The sequence below is a fragment of the Aspergillus pseudotamarii genome (genome assembly GCF_009193445.1).
Source record: "Aspergillus pseudotamarii strain CBS 117625 unplaced genomic scaffold BDV38scaffold_9, whole genome shotgun sequence".
Taxonomy (NCBI): domain Eukaryota; kingdom Fungi; phylum Ascomycota; class Eurotiomycetes; order Eurotiales; family Aspergillaceae; genus Aspergillus; species Aspergillus pseudotamarii.
This window is the reverse complement of record NW_022475023.1, coordinates 113,747-128,229: the sequence shown is the minus strand read 5'-3', so window position 1 is coordinate 128,229 and position 14,483 is coordinate 113,747. Positions and strand designations below refer to the sequence as shown.

At 49.9% G+C, this 14,483-nt stretch overlaps 5 protein-coding genes across 5 annotated transcripts; 2 read left to right on the top strand and 3 right to left on the bottom strand.

Moving 5' to 3' along the window:
* Window positions 1-263: 263 nt before the first annotated feature.
* Window positions 264-1,972, bottom strand: BDV38DRAFT_268716 (beclin 1; the record flags this gene model as incomplete). Its single annotated transcript, XM_032056826.1, has 2 exons — window positions 264-1,795; window positions 1,858-1,972. The coding sequence occupies 2 exons, from the start codon at window positions 1,970-1,972 to the stop codon at window positions 264-266; spliced, it is 1,647 nt and encodes a 548-aa protein (XP_031917035.1).
* A 224-nt stretch (window positions 1,973-2,196) lies between these two features.
* Window positions 2,197-4,515, top strand: BDV38DRAFT_218250 (Myb-like DNA-binding domain protein). The gene is made up of 2 exons (XM_032052746.1): window positions 2,197-2,334; window positions 2,410-4,515. Exon 2 carries the CDS (start codon window positions 2,531-2,533, stop codon window positions 4,223-4,225), a length of 1,695 nt encoding a protein of 564 aa, XP_031917034.1. The 5' UTR covers window positions 2,197-2,334; window positions 2,410-2,530; the 3' UTR covers window positions 4,226-4,515.
* A 104-nt stretch (window positions 4,516-4,619) lies between these two features.
* Window positions 4,620-6,193, bottom strand: BDV38DRAFT_279427 (putative cysteine synthase; the record flags this gene model as incomplete). The annotated part of the gene is made up of 5 exons (XM_032059015.1): window positions 4,620-4,792; window positions 4,849-5,522; window positions 5,589-5,707; window positions 5,757-5,816; window positions 5,897-6,193. The coding sequence occupies 5 exons, from the start codon at window positions 6,191-6,193 to the stop codon at window positions 4,620-4,622; spliced, it is 1,323 nt and encodes a 440-aa protein (XP_031917033.1).
* A 161-nt stretch (window positions 6,194-6,354) lies between these two features.
* BDV38DRAFT_218242 (class I SAM-dependent methyltransferase) lies at window positions 6,355-8,105 on the top strand. Its single transcript, XM_032052745.1, has 3 exons — window positions 6,355-6,724; window positions 6,793-7,763; window positions 7,832-8,105. Exons 1-3 carry the CDS (start codon window positions 6,394-6,396, stop codon window positions 8,039-8,041), a joined length of 1,512 nt encoding a protein of 503 aa, XP_031917032.1. The 5' UTR covers window positions 6,355-6,393; the 3' UTR covers window positions 8,042-8,105.
* Window positions 8,106-8,228: 123 nt separating this feature from the next.
* Window positions 8,229-13,497, bottom strand: BDV38DRAFT_268712 (uncharacterized protein; the record flags this gene model as incomplete). The annotated part of the gene is made up of 4 exons (XM_032056825.1): window positions 8,229-9,779; window positions 9,843-10,099; window positions 11,529-13,251; window positions 13,327-13,497. The coding sequence occupies 4 exons, from the start codon at window positions 13,495-13,497 to the stop codon at window positions 8,229-8,231; spliced, it is 3,702 nt and encodes a 1,233-aa protein (XP_031917031.1).
* Between the last annotated feature and the right edge of the window lie 986 nt (window positions 13,498-14,483).

The following is a 14,483-nucleotide window of genomic DNA, read 5'->3' as shown; positions in this document are numbered from 1 at the left end:
GCATGGTTTCAAGAAGACAGTATACAGTTAGCCCGCGATTAAGGCCGAGCCCTGTAGTCGCCTTAGCAGTATTCACCGACTGTATTTCTGAAATGAACACCGAAAGAGGGCCGTCTTATCCAACTCTGTCCACTATATGGGTTGCCGGAATAAGGGCCATTAGCTGCCCGCAGTGGTAGCATGACACTAGTGCTGGTTGAGAAGGATAGGTTAGTCGCGTGTTCACTATGGTTGAACCGCCTTGGCATCTTCATTTTACAGTCTTATTTGTTTGCGGGGCCAGCTGTTGCAAGCCTAGCTTGCTCACCAGCTGCAACAGCTGCGGCTGCAATGTCAGCAGAAGTATTGGAGCCAGCGCTGGCAACATTGCTTGCATGGGCTAACAAGAACTTGCAACAGGTCAGTGTGTATTTGCAAGCACGAGTCCAAGTCTCGTCATTATTGTGAAAGCCCAATTTGATACTCGCATCTCCGATTTTATCTCGTTTGATAGCATATGGAAGCTTCAAGCCCGGAGCGGTAATTTCGGTATGGCCTCGTCGATTCGAGGGCATCGGAGCTGGCGTGTTCTCCACAAACTCCCCAAGCTGACGTAGACACTCCAAGAAAGCCACCATTCCTGCATCGAACCGGCGGTGAAGCCAAGGAAGGTTGAGTGGCAAGTCGCCAGAGGAGAATAAGTCAAGGGTGGTAATCTTGGGCGGTGCCGACGGAGTCGCGCTACCCCCAGCGATGGTGGACTGTGCTGGTGATCCCCGTGGATGTTCGATTTTCTCAATTTTGGACATCGATCCCATTGGCTTGAGTTGGTACCCCTGAAATTCAAAGCCCAATTTATCCGCGATGGTGGCCAGCAATAAAGCTGTCTGGCCCCAAGCTGCGTTGATCTCCGGCCAATCTACGGATGGGTTTGTAAGGCGCCCAAGTCGCAAGCCGTTTATAGTTCCAAAGTATCCGTCGTGGCCAATGCAGAAAGCATCGTTATAAACATTAGTCCTCTGTAACCTTTCAAGCTGCCGCGAGTCATGGTCGTATCTCATATTAAGAGCATCCCGCTCATTTTGAAAATCGGCTAATGTTAGAGAAAAGGTGTTGCGGTCGCGCCAAAACATTTCCTCTTCCAGGTCTAACTGACGAGCCTCCTCTTCAAGGTCAGCTATCTCTTCATCCAAGGCTGCTTTTTCCTGTTCCAGCGCTACAAGTTCTGCGAACGCAGCCTCCTCTGCCTCTAACGTTTCTTTAAGGGACTTTTCAGCCGCTTCAAGTTCCTCAGCCGTTGGGACGGATGAATTTAGATTCCGTAAGAATGAGATGTAAGCATCTCGCTCCTTCGTGGTATCTACCAGTCGTTTCTGGAGCCCGTCCACAAGCATTTCCGTGCATTCGGTGCAGATTGGATGATCAATATCAGAGCGAGAGGAGATGATTTCAAAGAGGCGGCTCGTTCGCTCAACTTGGTCCGCAAATGACCCGTCGTCTGTTTCACGTTCAGCATTTTGAGTACTGAGGGGTCGTTTGCCTTTCGGAGTGTTGTCGCCATTAACACCAATTGTCGCATGCGGTGGCCCAACTTGAGACTCCGTAAGCATAACGAAGGACATGTTCCCACTGTCCCCTCGTCCCAGCCTAGGAGGGTTGTTCTGGTTACTGCCAACTTGGCGCGGAGCAGGAATGGATCTTCGATAAACTGGAGACGTAACTTTCTTGGACACACGGTCGTACAGGTCTCGCCTTTCTTGAGGAAACGAATTTCTGGAGGAAGACCCTTGCTCCGGTAGAGTTTTACCTGTAGAGCCTGAATAGATTAGTTATGCTGTATAAAGAAATCCAAACTATGCAAATCAAATGAGACTATACTGGTAAGCAGATCGAAGGCAGCTGGATTGAGCGACTCCAGAGAGCCATCCAGCTTCAACTGAGTTCGGCATTTTTGGCAGTGCATGTTGGTAGTTGATTGAAGATGTCCTTCCATTCATTATGGAGACAAGAAAGGTAGTCAAGAAAAGCGATGTTTGATTGTTTGCTTGATAGAATTGGGAATGATGTGCGGCAGGGGAATCCGTTCGCGGAGAGACGTCATGCGGCGATCCCGTGCCAACGGCGTGTGTTTTGGTGTCTGCCCGCAAAGGGCGAAACCTCGACCTATGGTCAATTTAATTCTGTAGGATGCGCTATCATGCAATTAACATACACACTTACTAGCCGTAGCATCGTCGCAGGTTTGGAATCTAGGTAGCTAGCTATTTCCTAACACCATATTATTTTCCAGTTACACTGTTTATGCCGGGAAGACAATAATTCTTGCCGCATCTTCCCCTCCAGGCTCATGAATCGGTAGGTAATCCTATGACACTGTCCGTCCGCATTGCCATGTTTATCTTTTCAAATTACTAATTTTCTCTTTCGCAGTAGAGTAACGTGTCGATCGCCCTACCCGCCCTTCTCTCTATAACCTCGTAGAGGCCGCAGCTAATCCTCTATCCTTCTATCGCGTTTCACACCCAAAGCGTGCTTCTATACGAACGACGTAATGATGGAGAGACCACTCAAGAGACCTCGATTATCCTTTGCTACCGGCGCAGCTGATGAGCCAGGTGATATAGACCTACAAGAAGCGCGCGCACAAAACGATGAACGCCTCAAATCGATCTTCGAGGGTATTTTCGAAAAATACGGCAAAGACTTTACGGACGTGGGGGATGAGATTGATTTACAAACCGGAAAGATAGTGGTGAATAACGGACATATCCAGGGGATGGAAGATGAGAACGATACTGGCGCAAAGGGTCGTTGGCTGTTTGACACGGAAGAATCCGCACTGGATGATGCAGCTACGGTGCACAATATCTCTCAATATTCGGAAACAGGGGCTTGTGGTAACCTTCTGCAAGATGATAACGCCTATCCTAAACACCCACAATCAGCAACGCAGACTCAAGCCGGGCCAGACCTCAATGGACCTTGGAAGAGCAGAGAAAGTGAGGCGTCGATCGCCGAGTCAGATATCGACGACGATAGGTCGAGTGTGGATTCTTTGTTGGATACAGCACTAAGTGTCCAGCACGGCCCGGACGATCCCGTTCGGCGAAAAAGCCTGATGGATACAGACGAGCCCGTCACGGAAAAAGCAAAGCCTACGGCTGAGACATCCACCCAATCCCAAATCCTGCAGAAACACAGCTCTATTGAGGCAGTGGATTCAGTGTGGCGCGTCCCTGAAATAAATGGCAAATTCTCTACGCCTCCATTGAGCAGATCACGACCAACGGTTCCTTTCAATGTCGTACGGTCCGCATCTCCCCCCGGAGCAGGCTCTATCTGGGCACTACCCGGGAAGTCCAGGCGTAATACCGACGTTGCGAAAAGGAGATCCGCAGAGAAATGTGAAATCAACGAGCGCAAGTGGAAGCCTCAATCTAGTCCAATTACGTGCGACTGGTCTTTCGCACAGACACCGGATGGAAATGAATCCGACGACCCCTTACAAGAAAACTATCAGCCGTCACCTACGCCGAAAGGGGGCCTAAAAATTAGAGGGAAACGAGTCGGACCGGATAGTCCGGGTCCTAGGAAGGACTTAGTTGATGATTGCAGGGTGTCTCCTTTGCGAGACGATCATGTCTCTCGACTCCGCCAGACTTCACTCAACTCCGCGGAAGATCAGCGCAACAATTCGGAAGCAATGAATCAACCAGAAACTACCTTTAACAATGTGGCTTTGGATACGCATCTTGTAACCAAGAGCGATACTAAAATTCATGCTATCTCACCTGAAGTTACACTGGACCCAAAAATTACACCGATTGGGGGTCAATCCAAATCCCATGATTCTACTAGCCCAAGCAAGCGTACCAGAACGACTATTACACCAGATGAAGCGAGGCTGATTGTATTTTTGAGACAAGTACAGAGGAAAAAATGGAAGGAGATTACAGACCATTTACCGTGGAAAAAGCTGGCGCAACTTGTCCAATGGAATCACTTACACTGGCATGAGCGCCGGGCGAACCCACCTCCACTGTCCAAGCCTTGGTCGAGTACGGAGCGAGAGACTCTCCATGACCTCAAGGACCAACGCGGTCTTACATGGCATGCAGTCCGCGCAAGGTTGCCTGGGCGATGTATCGCGGAGATCGAATTTGAGCTTTTGAGACTCTGGGTGGGTGATGATGTTTGGAACACCGAACAACAGGATGGGACTGCGGCATCTTTCGGCATGAATTAGCGATTAGATGGACCTGAGGACCACTTTTCCGAGCCACAACACAGCTTATCAACAGGAGCGGCGAGGATCCGGGCCACAAGATCCGTCAGGCTGCTCCACAACACCCTTCTTAGGAAGTCACTCATTAAATAGTATAAAGGCGAATGAGTCGACTCGGATAGTTTTTTTTTGCAGTCTCGACCGTCGTGGGGCAAGCCAAACTGCAGCTGAAACCCAGCAAGTGAAGCATGCTAGCGGCTGCCCTGCATAAGACCGAATATTACCGGCCACAGAAGGTCAGAAAAATCCCCGAGTAGCGCCTTCAAAGAGGCTGTGCTAAGCGTGCTTCAGGCTCCACAGCCGCTCGGTGATAAGTCCTGTATCGCACATAATATAGTGTACAATAGACGAACCTTTATTGGTCATCCTTTGCGTTCAAAACGTCCTCCAGTTTTGTGTCTACCGCCCCACCGACATCCCCGGCCCTAGCCCAGAATCTTGAAAGATGTCTGGAGCCAGAATCAGATAGGACTGTGACAATTCTATGGCCCGGGCCAAGTTTCATTGCCGTCTTGACCGCCGCAAAACCTAGAGCAAAAATCAGTATTCCGAAGTGTACGGAAAGGAGACAAAGAAACACCTACAATTAACAGCACTACTGCTTCCGATGAAGATGCCATCCTTTTCTACCAGCCACCTGGCCATTGCTAAGGCCTGGGCATCTGTCACTCTTACAGCATCATCAACCAGCTCCTTTCCTGCTTCAAAATTGGCTGTCACGCGGTTTATTCCAATACCCTCGACAATAGTGTCAACTTGTCGCCGTCTTCTAGTACCTTCTCTCTCTTTTAAATCGAACATTACGCCATAGCGGACTCTGTTATAAAGCCCACTGCCCTGTGGATCGGCAAGCACGACACTTAAGTGAGGAATTCGCGGCTTTAGGAAGAGTGCTACACCAGAAATTGTGCCTCCGGTCCCAGCTCCTGCAACGAACGCATCAAGTCTTCCATTGCATTGAGCGTAGATCTCGGGGCCTGTGGCGTTGAAGTGCGCTCTCCAGTTCGCTTCGTTCTCAAATTGATCTGCAAAGAAGCCTCTCCCCGCTTTGGGTCCGGAAAACTCTGGAGGATCGGGCATCAAAGGTTCCAAACTTGACTTTGTAGTAGAAGTAGCTGTATGAACATTGGCGAGGGCTCGTGCTCGATTGACAAAATTTTCCTTCTCCACAATGGGAGCAGGCGGGACACGATCCACAATTGCGCCGAGTTTGAGAAGCAGATTTGATTTCTCAATGGCTTGATCAGACGGCATACAGCTATGTTATCATTAGTTCAAGATACAGCATGTTAGAGGTGGGAAGTATATAGACAATGTTACTCACATATGAGCCAGATAGCCCTTTGCGCGGGCTAGAGTGGCCAACGATATCCCAGTTGAACCGGAAGTGCCCTCGTAAATTGTATCCCCAGAATGGGGTGTCAAGATTTCTCGTTCCTCAGCCTAGACAAACATTAGGACAATTTACATGCAACCGGATAACAGAACATACAAGTTCGATCATGCTCAGTGCGACTCGGTCTTTGGAGCTTTGGCCAGCTCCATTCAGAAACTAGCTCCAGGTCAGCGAGCGTTCTATGTTGCAACATGGAACATCAAATAAAAAATAAAGTGGTAGTAAGAAAAACATACTTCAGCCTTGCCCAATATCTCACATCCCGTGGCGTCAGACAAGGACTTGATTCGGAATAAGGGAGTATTTCCTATACAGCCCTCGATCCCCTCCACTATCACAGGAGGCCCGGGCCTAGCTGCTAGAACATCCGCGGGAAGATCCTGTATGTCACTTGTAGACTGATCATGACGTCGAGCTCGATATTCTCGGAGGCGGTGTTCTAGCTCCGGATAGAGAAGATCCTTGAATCCCAGCGTCAAGAGGGCTCCAGCTACGAAGGCTGTGCCTATGTAGACACGAGAATGGTCATTCATACTTGGAAATAGAGTAAACCTTCCTTCTATGACCGCAAGGAAGAAAAGTTACGCAATTAGATTGAAGGTCGCGCGGGAGGGACGCCGGAGAAAACGCTCGGGCCACACCCGACGTTTAAGCAGTTGCAGGTTGTCGTTTCTCTCCGTCTTGCTCTCGCAACGCAACTTGCGACTCTCCACTGCTGTCAATTCATCCGCCCATGGACTCCCCAGTCCTCAGTCAGCTGTTCCGGCAGCTGTTCCGGCATCCTGCCTGTCAGTCACTTCGGCCCTCATCTGCCCTCGCAGGCCGCAGGCCGCAATGCTTTCAATTATCCGCACCACATCAACAATGCCGTCCATTTCTCACGCGACGTTCGGCAGCCAGGCGGAAGAATGTCGATGATGGCATGAATTGGAATAAACGGGGCGACTACCCCAAAGATATTGAAGAGGAGTTGAAGGAATTCCCGCTTGTTACAGCCAAAGACCTGCGTCATCGGCGGGAGCGGCCGCGACAGGTGAAGATGTTGACGAGAGAATTCATTGATGGTATGTTTTCACCAGTGCACCGCTAATGCTTAGTGTTGCTACTCATATTCTTTCTAACATCACTCTAGATAGTCTATATAACCCCCACTACGGTTACTTCTCAAAGCACGCGACTATCTTCAGTCCCGGTGAACCATTCGATTTCAATAACATCGAGGACGGGCCAGCGTTCCATCGGATGTTAGGGGACCGGTATACAGAATTTGAGGACCGCTTAGATGAGACACAACCAGATATAGCTCGCCAGCTGTGGCATACACCCACAGAACTTTTCCGTCCCTACTACGGAGAGACGATCGCCCGGTACTTGGTATCGAACTACAAATTGACACTGTACCCCTACCACGATCTGATAATATACGAGATGGGCGCCGGAAACGGAACCATGATGATCAACATATTGGATTTTATTCGCGACACAGATTATGAAGTCTACCAGCGCACCAAGTTCAAGATCATCGAGATCTCGTCCAATCTCGCAGGCCTCCAGATGAAGAATTTGATGGACTCGATCAACGCCGCAGGCCATCTAGACCACGTCGAGATCATCAACAAGTCCATCTTCGATTGGGATACATACGTGCACTCCCCATGCTTCTTCCTTGCCCTCGAGGTCATCGACAACTTCTCTCACGATGCGATCCGCTATGACACCGCGACGGAACTCCCGCAGCAGGGCGGAGTACTCATCGACGCCGACGGCGAATTCCACGAATACTACAATGCGCAGTTAGACCCCGTGGCCTCGCGGTTCCTCCGTGTGCGACAAGCTGCTGCACGCCGCGAATATCCTAGTCCTTTAGGCCCCAGGCTCACCCGCGGTCTACGCAAGTCCATCTCCTTCCAGCGTCCTTTCACTCTCCCTGAATATATCCCCACCCGACTCATGCAATTCTTCGATATCCTGGACACTTATTTCCCGGGACACCGGCTCGTCGCTAGTGATTTCAGTAGTCTTCCGGATGCCGTTCCGGGTATCAATGCGCCTGTCGTGCAGACCCGGTACAAGCGCCGGACTGTGCCGGTATCCACTCCGTTTGTATGTCTTTCTTAACCCTTACTATAAGTATATTGCGAAGAATTTACTAATGAGACTTCGCGCAACAGGTACATCAGGGGTACTTTGATATCTTCTTTCCTACAGACTTTAACGTCGTCGAGGACCTTTACCGGGCCACTACCGGGAAGTTAACCCAGGTCATGAGCCACGAAGACTTTGTCCGCCGCTGGGCATACATCGAAGACACTGAGACGAGAAGTGGCGAGAACCCGCTATTGACCTGGTACAAGAACGCCAGCATGTTGATGACGGTATAATGTATTGATACTGTATATGTGTTCGAAACGAGTGGAGGCATATAAGTATAAGCAAAAGAGAAACATATTCTCCGGTCTCATTTATTGGCATTGTATTCTTCATCATATATACAGTACACACGGCCCAACCAACCATAAATCCAACTAAATCAGAGATGGGCTATTTTCTGAACAAAGTTCCCCCAAATCACAGTTTAGCCTGGCCATCTTGGGCGCTATTTCCCTGCCATGCGAATCCAATCTTCTTCCCGATACCAGGCTCAACGATGAGATTCACCACCGTGACCGTATCATTTGAGAACCCCTCCCGCGTAGCAGCTTCAAGTTCTTCCTCGGTACGAACGAAGTACCCGTTTCCACCGCACATGGTGGCCAGCATTTCGTACCGCGTTTCGTACAACAGACTGGTGGAGCGTAGTCCTTTCTTCCCATCGTCTGATTTCGTGTCGTTGGCTGCGGTCTGATCCTGCAGGGTCTTCCAGGCATGCTCTGTCGTGGTGTCTCCGTGGTAGATTCCAGAGTTGTTGACTACGTATATCAACGCTGGGATTTTGTAACGTGCCAAAGTCTCAATTTCCATGGCGCTGAACCCGAATGCACTGTCGCCTTCCAGAGCTACGATCTTCTTGGGCTTGTTGCTGCCTGGGGACGCGTTGTATGCCTCGTGGGCAGCGACGATGTACCCCATGCCAACGCCCATAGTGGCATATGTACCGGCATCAAGACGTTGACGGGGGTGGTTGAGAGGGAACATCGAACGAGATATGTCCATAGTGTTGGCACCTTCCGAGACGTATACGATGTTCCCTTCTTCGAAGGGGGTCAGTGAGTTCAGTGTGGACTTAATAATATGATAGGCGCGTTGATACGTCAGGGGGGTATCCTGGGGCGTAGGTCGAAGCGCCGCTTTCTGGGCTTTGACTTCGTTCTTCTTTGCTGACTCGGCCAGGAGCGATGGGAACCGGCCTTCGGCGGGAGAAGGGGCGTACCGCCAATTTGACAAAGAGGATACAAGTTGGTCGACGACCAGCTCGATGTCTCCGACGATACCTAGCTCTGCTGTACCAGCATTGTGTCCAATCTCCTCTGCACAGATGTCCACTTGAATGATCTTTGCTTTGGGGGACCATTTAGGCGCTTCACCGAAATGTAGGATCCAGTTCAAACGTGCGCCGAGAACCAGAACAACATCTGCCTGTTTCAAGGCAGTGCTGCGTGCACTGGACGCATTCAGCGGATGGGAGTCCGGGATGACACCCTTGCCCATTGGCGTGGGCAAAAAAGGGATCTGTGTTTGCTCGACTAAGCGGCCGATTCCGGACTCTGCCCTCGCATATGCGGCGCCTTTACCGATGATTAGGAGCGGCGAGCGTGCCGTCTTCAATAATTGGATAGCCTTGCGGATCAATGTTGGATCGCCGCTCGCCTTCGGCGGGGATGGGACCAGCAAGGTTTCTGGCTCGGGTAGACGAAACCCTGGAGTTGCCTTGCCTTGAATGATATCGGCAGGTAAGTCGACAAAGGTTGGACCGGGGCGACCATACCAACAAGTCCTATAGGCGTTCTTCACAGCACCAGGGATGAAATCAATAGATGATGTTCGCACCGCGAACTTAGTATGAGGTGTCAGGAATGAGATCGCATCCATCTCTTGGAAGGCTCCCTTAGTCACAGCTGTTGTTTCAGCCGATCCGGCAAGAACAAGTAATGGGAAGTTATTCGCGGAAGCATTGCCAATCTATCGAAGTATCGACGGTCAGTTCGAGCCGGACAGTGGTTTTAGCTGCGGGGATGAACTTGCCCCCGCCAATGCATGGAGAACACCAGGCCCTCCTACGACGAGACAGACTCCTGGTCGTCCCGTCATATACCCATAGACGCTGGCCGCATAGCTGCATGCCTGTTCGTTGCGGAAGGCTACAAAGCGAATGCCCAGGTTGATAGCTTCCTCGGCGATCTCCACCACGGGAATTCCTACAATGCCGAAGATAACATCAACGCCCACATCGCGCAGCGTCCGAGCGATCAGCTGAGCACCTGTTGCCACGGCCATAGTTGCTGTTTCTCGATTCAACTAATTTGAAAAGATATCATAGAATGAAGTTCGTCGACATGGATGAAAGTTAGTTGGGCTGCTCACAGTCCTGGCAGCCGGGAAGCGGAGAACAGCGAGAGAATGCGGAGGAGCTCCGGAGCTCCAAAGACAAGCTTCCGAGGCTCATTTCATGGTTGCCTGCCTGACTATCGGCAGATCTCGTCAGCCCTACTCCGTACTAATTTAACCCATTTATTCCCTTTCGCAGTTTAACTCGATTTCGATATTGAGAAGCTCCACAAGGTCGTCCCCATTGTTTTACAAACAAACAGAATCTGAGCATCTGTGAAATTGACCCCAGAAACGGTCCCTTTTCCCCATAACTTGTAGATAGCGAGCCGTCGCAAATATATTGTTTTCGTAGTAGAAGGTGATATTGAAGTGCCACTTCCGGCCACAAAGATTGATATTCATTTTGCATATGCGCTCCTGCTAGAAAGATTAAAAGAGGATTCCCAGATTACATTCTATACCCTATTTAAGGTGTCCCAAAATTCAACCTTACCTCCCACTATACCAAAAGGAGGCAAGTTGGTCTTTGTCTGAATAACCATATCTCGGTAGTGTTACCGATGCACTAACCCATCGAAGTTCCTTATAGTCCTTGGTTGCTCTTCTTCAACAGTTTTATTTCAGCCATGGTATCGTCCAGCTGTCGTCCTACAAAATACAACGTTTTTAGGTTCTCAGCACAAGGTGCATACTTTTATCATGACACCACAGATTAAAAGATGGGCTGATTTGACTACCTTTGCCTATGTAGTATTTGAGGGATTTGAGTGAGAAACTCACGACTTCCAATGCACAATGTTCGCTGTTATCGACACGGACGATGCTATCTTCTACGGCGAACTACATCCCTACCTACAAGGCTGAGATTCCATTCCAGCAAGCTCCAGCCACACTTAGACCAATTCCTCTCATCGAGATACTCCCAGAGTATCCCTGATCTGATATCAAAATATTTACTGAGAGCTGCCCGCCAATATCAAGAAACAAGAGATCGAAAGGATTGGGCAAGCTTTTTATGTAGGAATAACAGTGGGGAGATCACTCCGTACAGAATGATGTACTGGGGATTTTAAACTCAAAACGGCAAAAAAAAATTTCTTAACTCGATAGAGTAATTCACAGGTCCGTAGTCTACATTCATCTAAAACCCGAAAGCGCTGCATTTTGACCCATATATGGAGAACCATGGTATCCAACATATCAACAGTGGCATAAACCGTATAGACACCGCATTCTAGGTGCAGCCTAGAACGAAACACGCAACTCAAAGAAAACTAAATGGCATCATTTAAAATTCAAATTCCTTCCGGAAGACATTCACATCCATGCCAGCCACGACCATGTCGGCCAGATCCCGACGTCCCATCTGGCTGAACACACGCCGCAGGGTGTCATACAAATTAGTGCTCTGGTTCTGGCTGATATGAATCATCCGTTCAAGCTGTTCATCGTCGACACCACCGTCTCCGCCGATGATCTCACGGGCGCGCTCACGGCCTTCCTGCTCGACAACACGGTGCATGGAAAGTGCGCCCAACAGATGCTGAGCAGCCTCTGGGTAACAACCGATATTGATACATGACACGCCCAGATTATATCTCGCGCGGACAAAGTTGGCATTAATGTTCAGGGCTTGCTCATAAGCTTCGATGGCCTCCTCAGAGCGACCCGAGTTGGCCAGAGTGGCTCCGAGACGGTTCCATAGCAGATGAAGCTGCTCCCGCTGGTTCACAGTTCCCGACTCAGTGGAGGCCAAGGCGGCAGAGAAACAATCAACGGCCTTGTCGTACTCCTCTGCACAGTAGAAAAGAACACCTAAGCCGACCTGCACATCTGGGTCCATTTGTTCTCCTGAAGGCGACAACTGAGCTGCCTGGATGAAGAAGTCGGTGACTCTATCATGAAGGATCTGACGATCTGTGAATCCTAGGTCTGCATCGGACGAAAGATCCTTGGGGTTAATGATCTGCGGATACTTCACAGAGAGCCAACGTTCCAGTGTGCGGTAGGCCGTGGAGTCATAGCCTTCATTTGTGTAAGAAACGGCGAGCCCCATAAGCGCATCCAGGTTGTTCGGGTCCACCTTCAGAGCCTGTTCCAGAGAACGGATGGCAGGGAGTTCCTTTTCGTTCTGAGCCTGAGCAGATCCCAACATGGTCCAGGCTTGTACATGTTGAGGATCCTTCTGTACCGCGGCTTCGAAAGCCAATGCAGCCAAAGAGAGGTTACCACCCTCGCGCATGATCTTCACACCTTCTTCAAATGGGTTGTTAACATTCTTGAACATGTTCTCTTCTTCAAACATATAATCACCCAGCTGAGGGTCCCGGAAACGAGTGTTAAGAGAGTCAAAGTTATCCCACTCTCCCATATCTCCCATGTGTAAGCTGTCAGTAACATTAAATTCGGTATCTTCTTCTGCCAGTTTCCTGCTTGCTGCCGTCTCAGCTTGAACTTTTTGCCATACGTTTTCAAAAGCATCGTAATCTGCTTCTTTACTAGTGCTGGAGGTGAAGACTGACCTGTCAAGATCGTTCAGTTCCGCCTCGATAGCATCATTAGCCTCATCGTCCAGCTTCTGAGTATCCGCGGTTTCCATCTCGGCAAACTGTGCCTCCCAGTTCTCGTCGTCTAATTCGACCATTCGTCCCTTGCCCTTATCTTGCGTGGTAGCATCCATCGGTTGCTGCTGCATCGCCATAGGGTTATAAGCAGAATGCATCATGCCCATGCCGCCCATGCCACCCATACCCATATAGCTCATACCCATAGGACGCTGGAAACCCGACATCATCGGCGACGGACCAGAAGTAACTGGATTGGCAGTCTGAGGCACGCCAGCCCTACTCTGTTGCTGGAACCGGGCAAACTCCGCCGGTGTGAATCCCGAGCCATTATTCATCATGGGTCCCTGAGGCCCGGCAAAGGCAGCCTCCATGCGAGCATGCTCACCGGGGTCAAACTCGGCCGCCCAACCCGGAGAGCCAGTCCGAGGTGGTGTGGTCTGGAATTGATCCAACTCGCGTCTCAGGTGTTCCATCGCAAATGGTTGTGGTGCAGCCCCGGGGATTTGGCCAGGTTGTTGAGCGAACTCGTCCATCATCTGCGTGCGTTGTCGGGCTACCATTAGAATCGGGGGAGAACTAATGAGACGGTGTGGCGTTCGGCTCGTTCATACCTGATCTTGTCCACCCATCATTCCCCTTGACCGCATGCCTTCTTGCATGCCCCCTGGGCCCCTCCCAACGAGCCGATCCCGCTGGAGGGACTTGTCATCTTGTACGTGCTTTGTAAACTGTGTCAACGGGTTTCCCGCCGTAGAACACTCAGCGCCACCGAGGAATGACATCTTCAAAATAGCCTGTTATAACCGTTTTTCAATATGGCATAAATAGTGGTTAGCTGTCGGATAAATCGTCTGTCATTGAATGATGTCCGGGGAAGTTGAACGGAAAATGAGGAGGTGCTATCTCCACGATTCAACACTGATAGTCCAAAGCGTGGGGTTTCGGAGCCGTCCTAAAACCGATCGGAAAGATTGGCGAATGCCGAGGCACCCCGGTAGTCACGTGTGGCCGCGGAGGTTCATGAAGATTAATAATAATTGCGAATTCTGGACTGCTTCTATGTCACACGCTGAAATGCAAAAGATTTGGTATAAGTCTATGTAAATATTGTACAAAGTACAGCACAGTCTCCGTTGCGTATATGATACATAAATCAACCACAGCCTGTCACTATCTGTGAGATCCCTCCCCACGATAAAACGTTACGTTCAAACACCGGATCTTGTCAAATCACTCGGGGTTGTTCTCCAAACGATCCGCTCTTCTATTCGTTTGGCTGTAATCAAGTCGTAATTTCCTACCATATGGTGCCTTCCTGCTGAGAATCTCGAATGCTGCCCGTGCACTCTCGACGTTGATGAACTCAGCGTGAGCAAAGCCTCTGAACATGCCAGTTCGACGGTCCACAGATACCCGAACGTCAATCACATTGACGATATCCCTGAAGAGTTCATTGATATCCCGATCAGTCATCTCAAATGGCAGGTTGCCGATATATATCGTTCTAGAAATAGGTCTCAGGTTCCGGTGCTGATCGATATTGTTCTGCGCGAATGCCACGATGACTCGGCGACCCTCGTATACCCGCATGTGCATCGCGTCAATTGCACGTCTCGCCGAATCTATGGAGTCGAACTGCACATATCCAAATCTAGCACACAGAGTTAGAAAAAGCCGTAATTCTTTCACATGTGCCGATGGGAACCCGCACTTACCCTTTACTAATTCCCCTATTATCAAAAGTGATATATACACTCTCCACAATTCC

What these genes read in the sequence shown, in the direction of transcription:
- BDV38DRAFT_218242 (XM_032052745.1), top strand. Translation starts at nt 6,394, where the DNA reads ATGGACTCCCCAGTCCTCAGTCAGCTGTTCCGGCAGCTGTTCCGGCAT. An exon ending in GACGAGAGAATTCATTGATG is followed by an intron (nt 6,725 to 6,792) that starts GTATGTTTTCAC and finishes ACATCACTCTAG; the next exon opens with ATAGTCTATATAACCCCCAC. An exon ending in TGCCGGTATCCACTCCGTTT is followed by an intron (nt 7,764 to 7,831) that starts GTATGTCTTTCT and finishes TTCGCGCAACAG; the next exon opens with GTACATCAGGGGTACTTTGA.
- BDV38DRAFT_218250 (XM_032052746.1), top strand. Translation starts at nt 2,531, where the DNA reads ATGATGGAGAGACCACTCAAGAGACCTCGATTATCCTTTGCTACCGGC.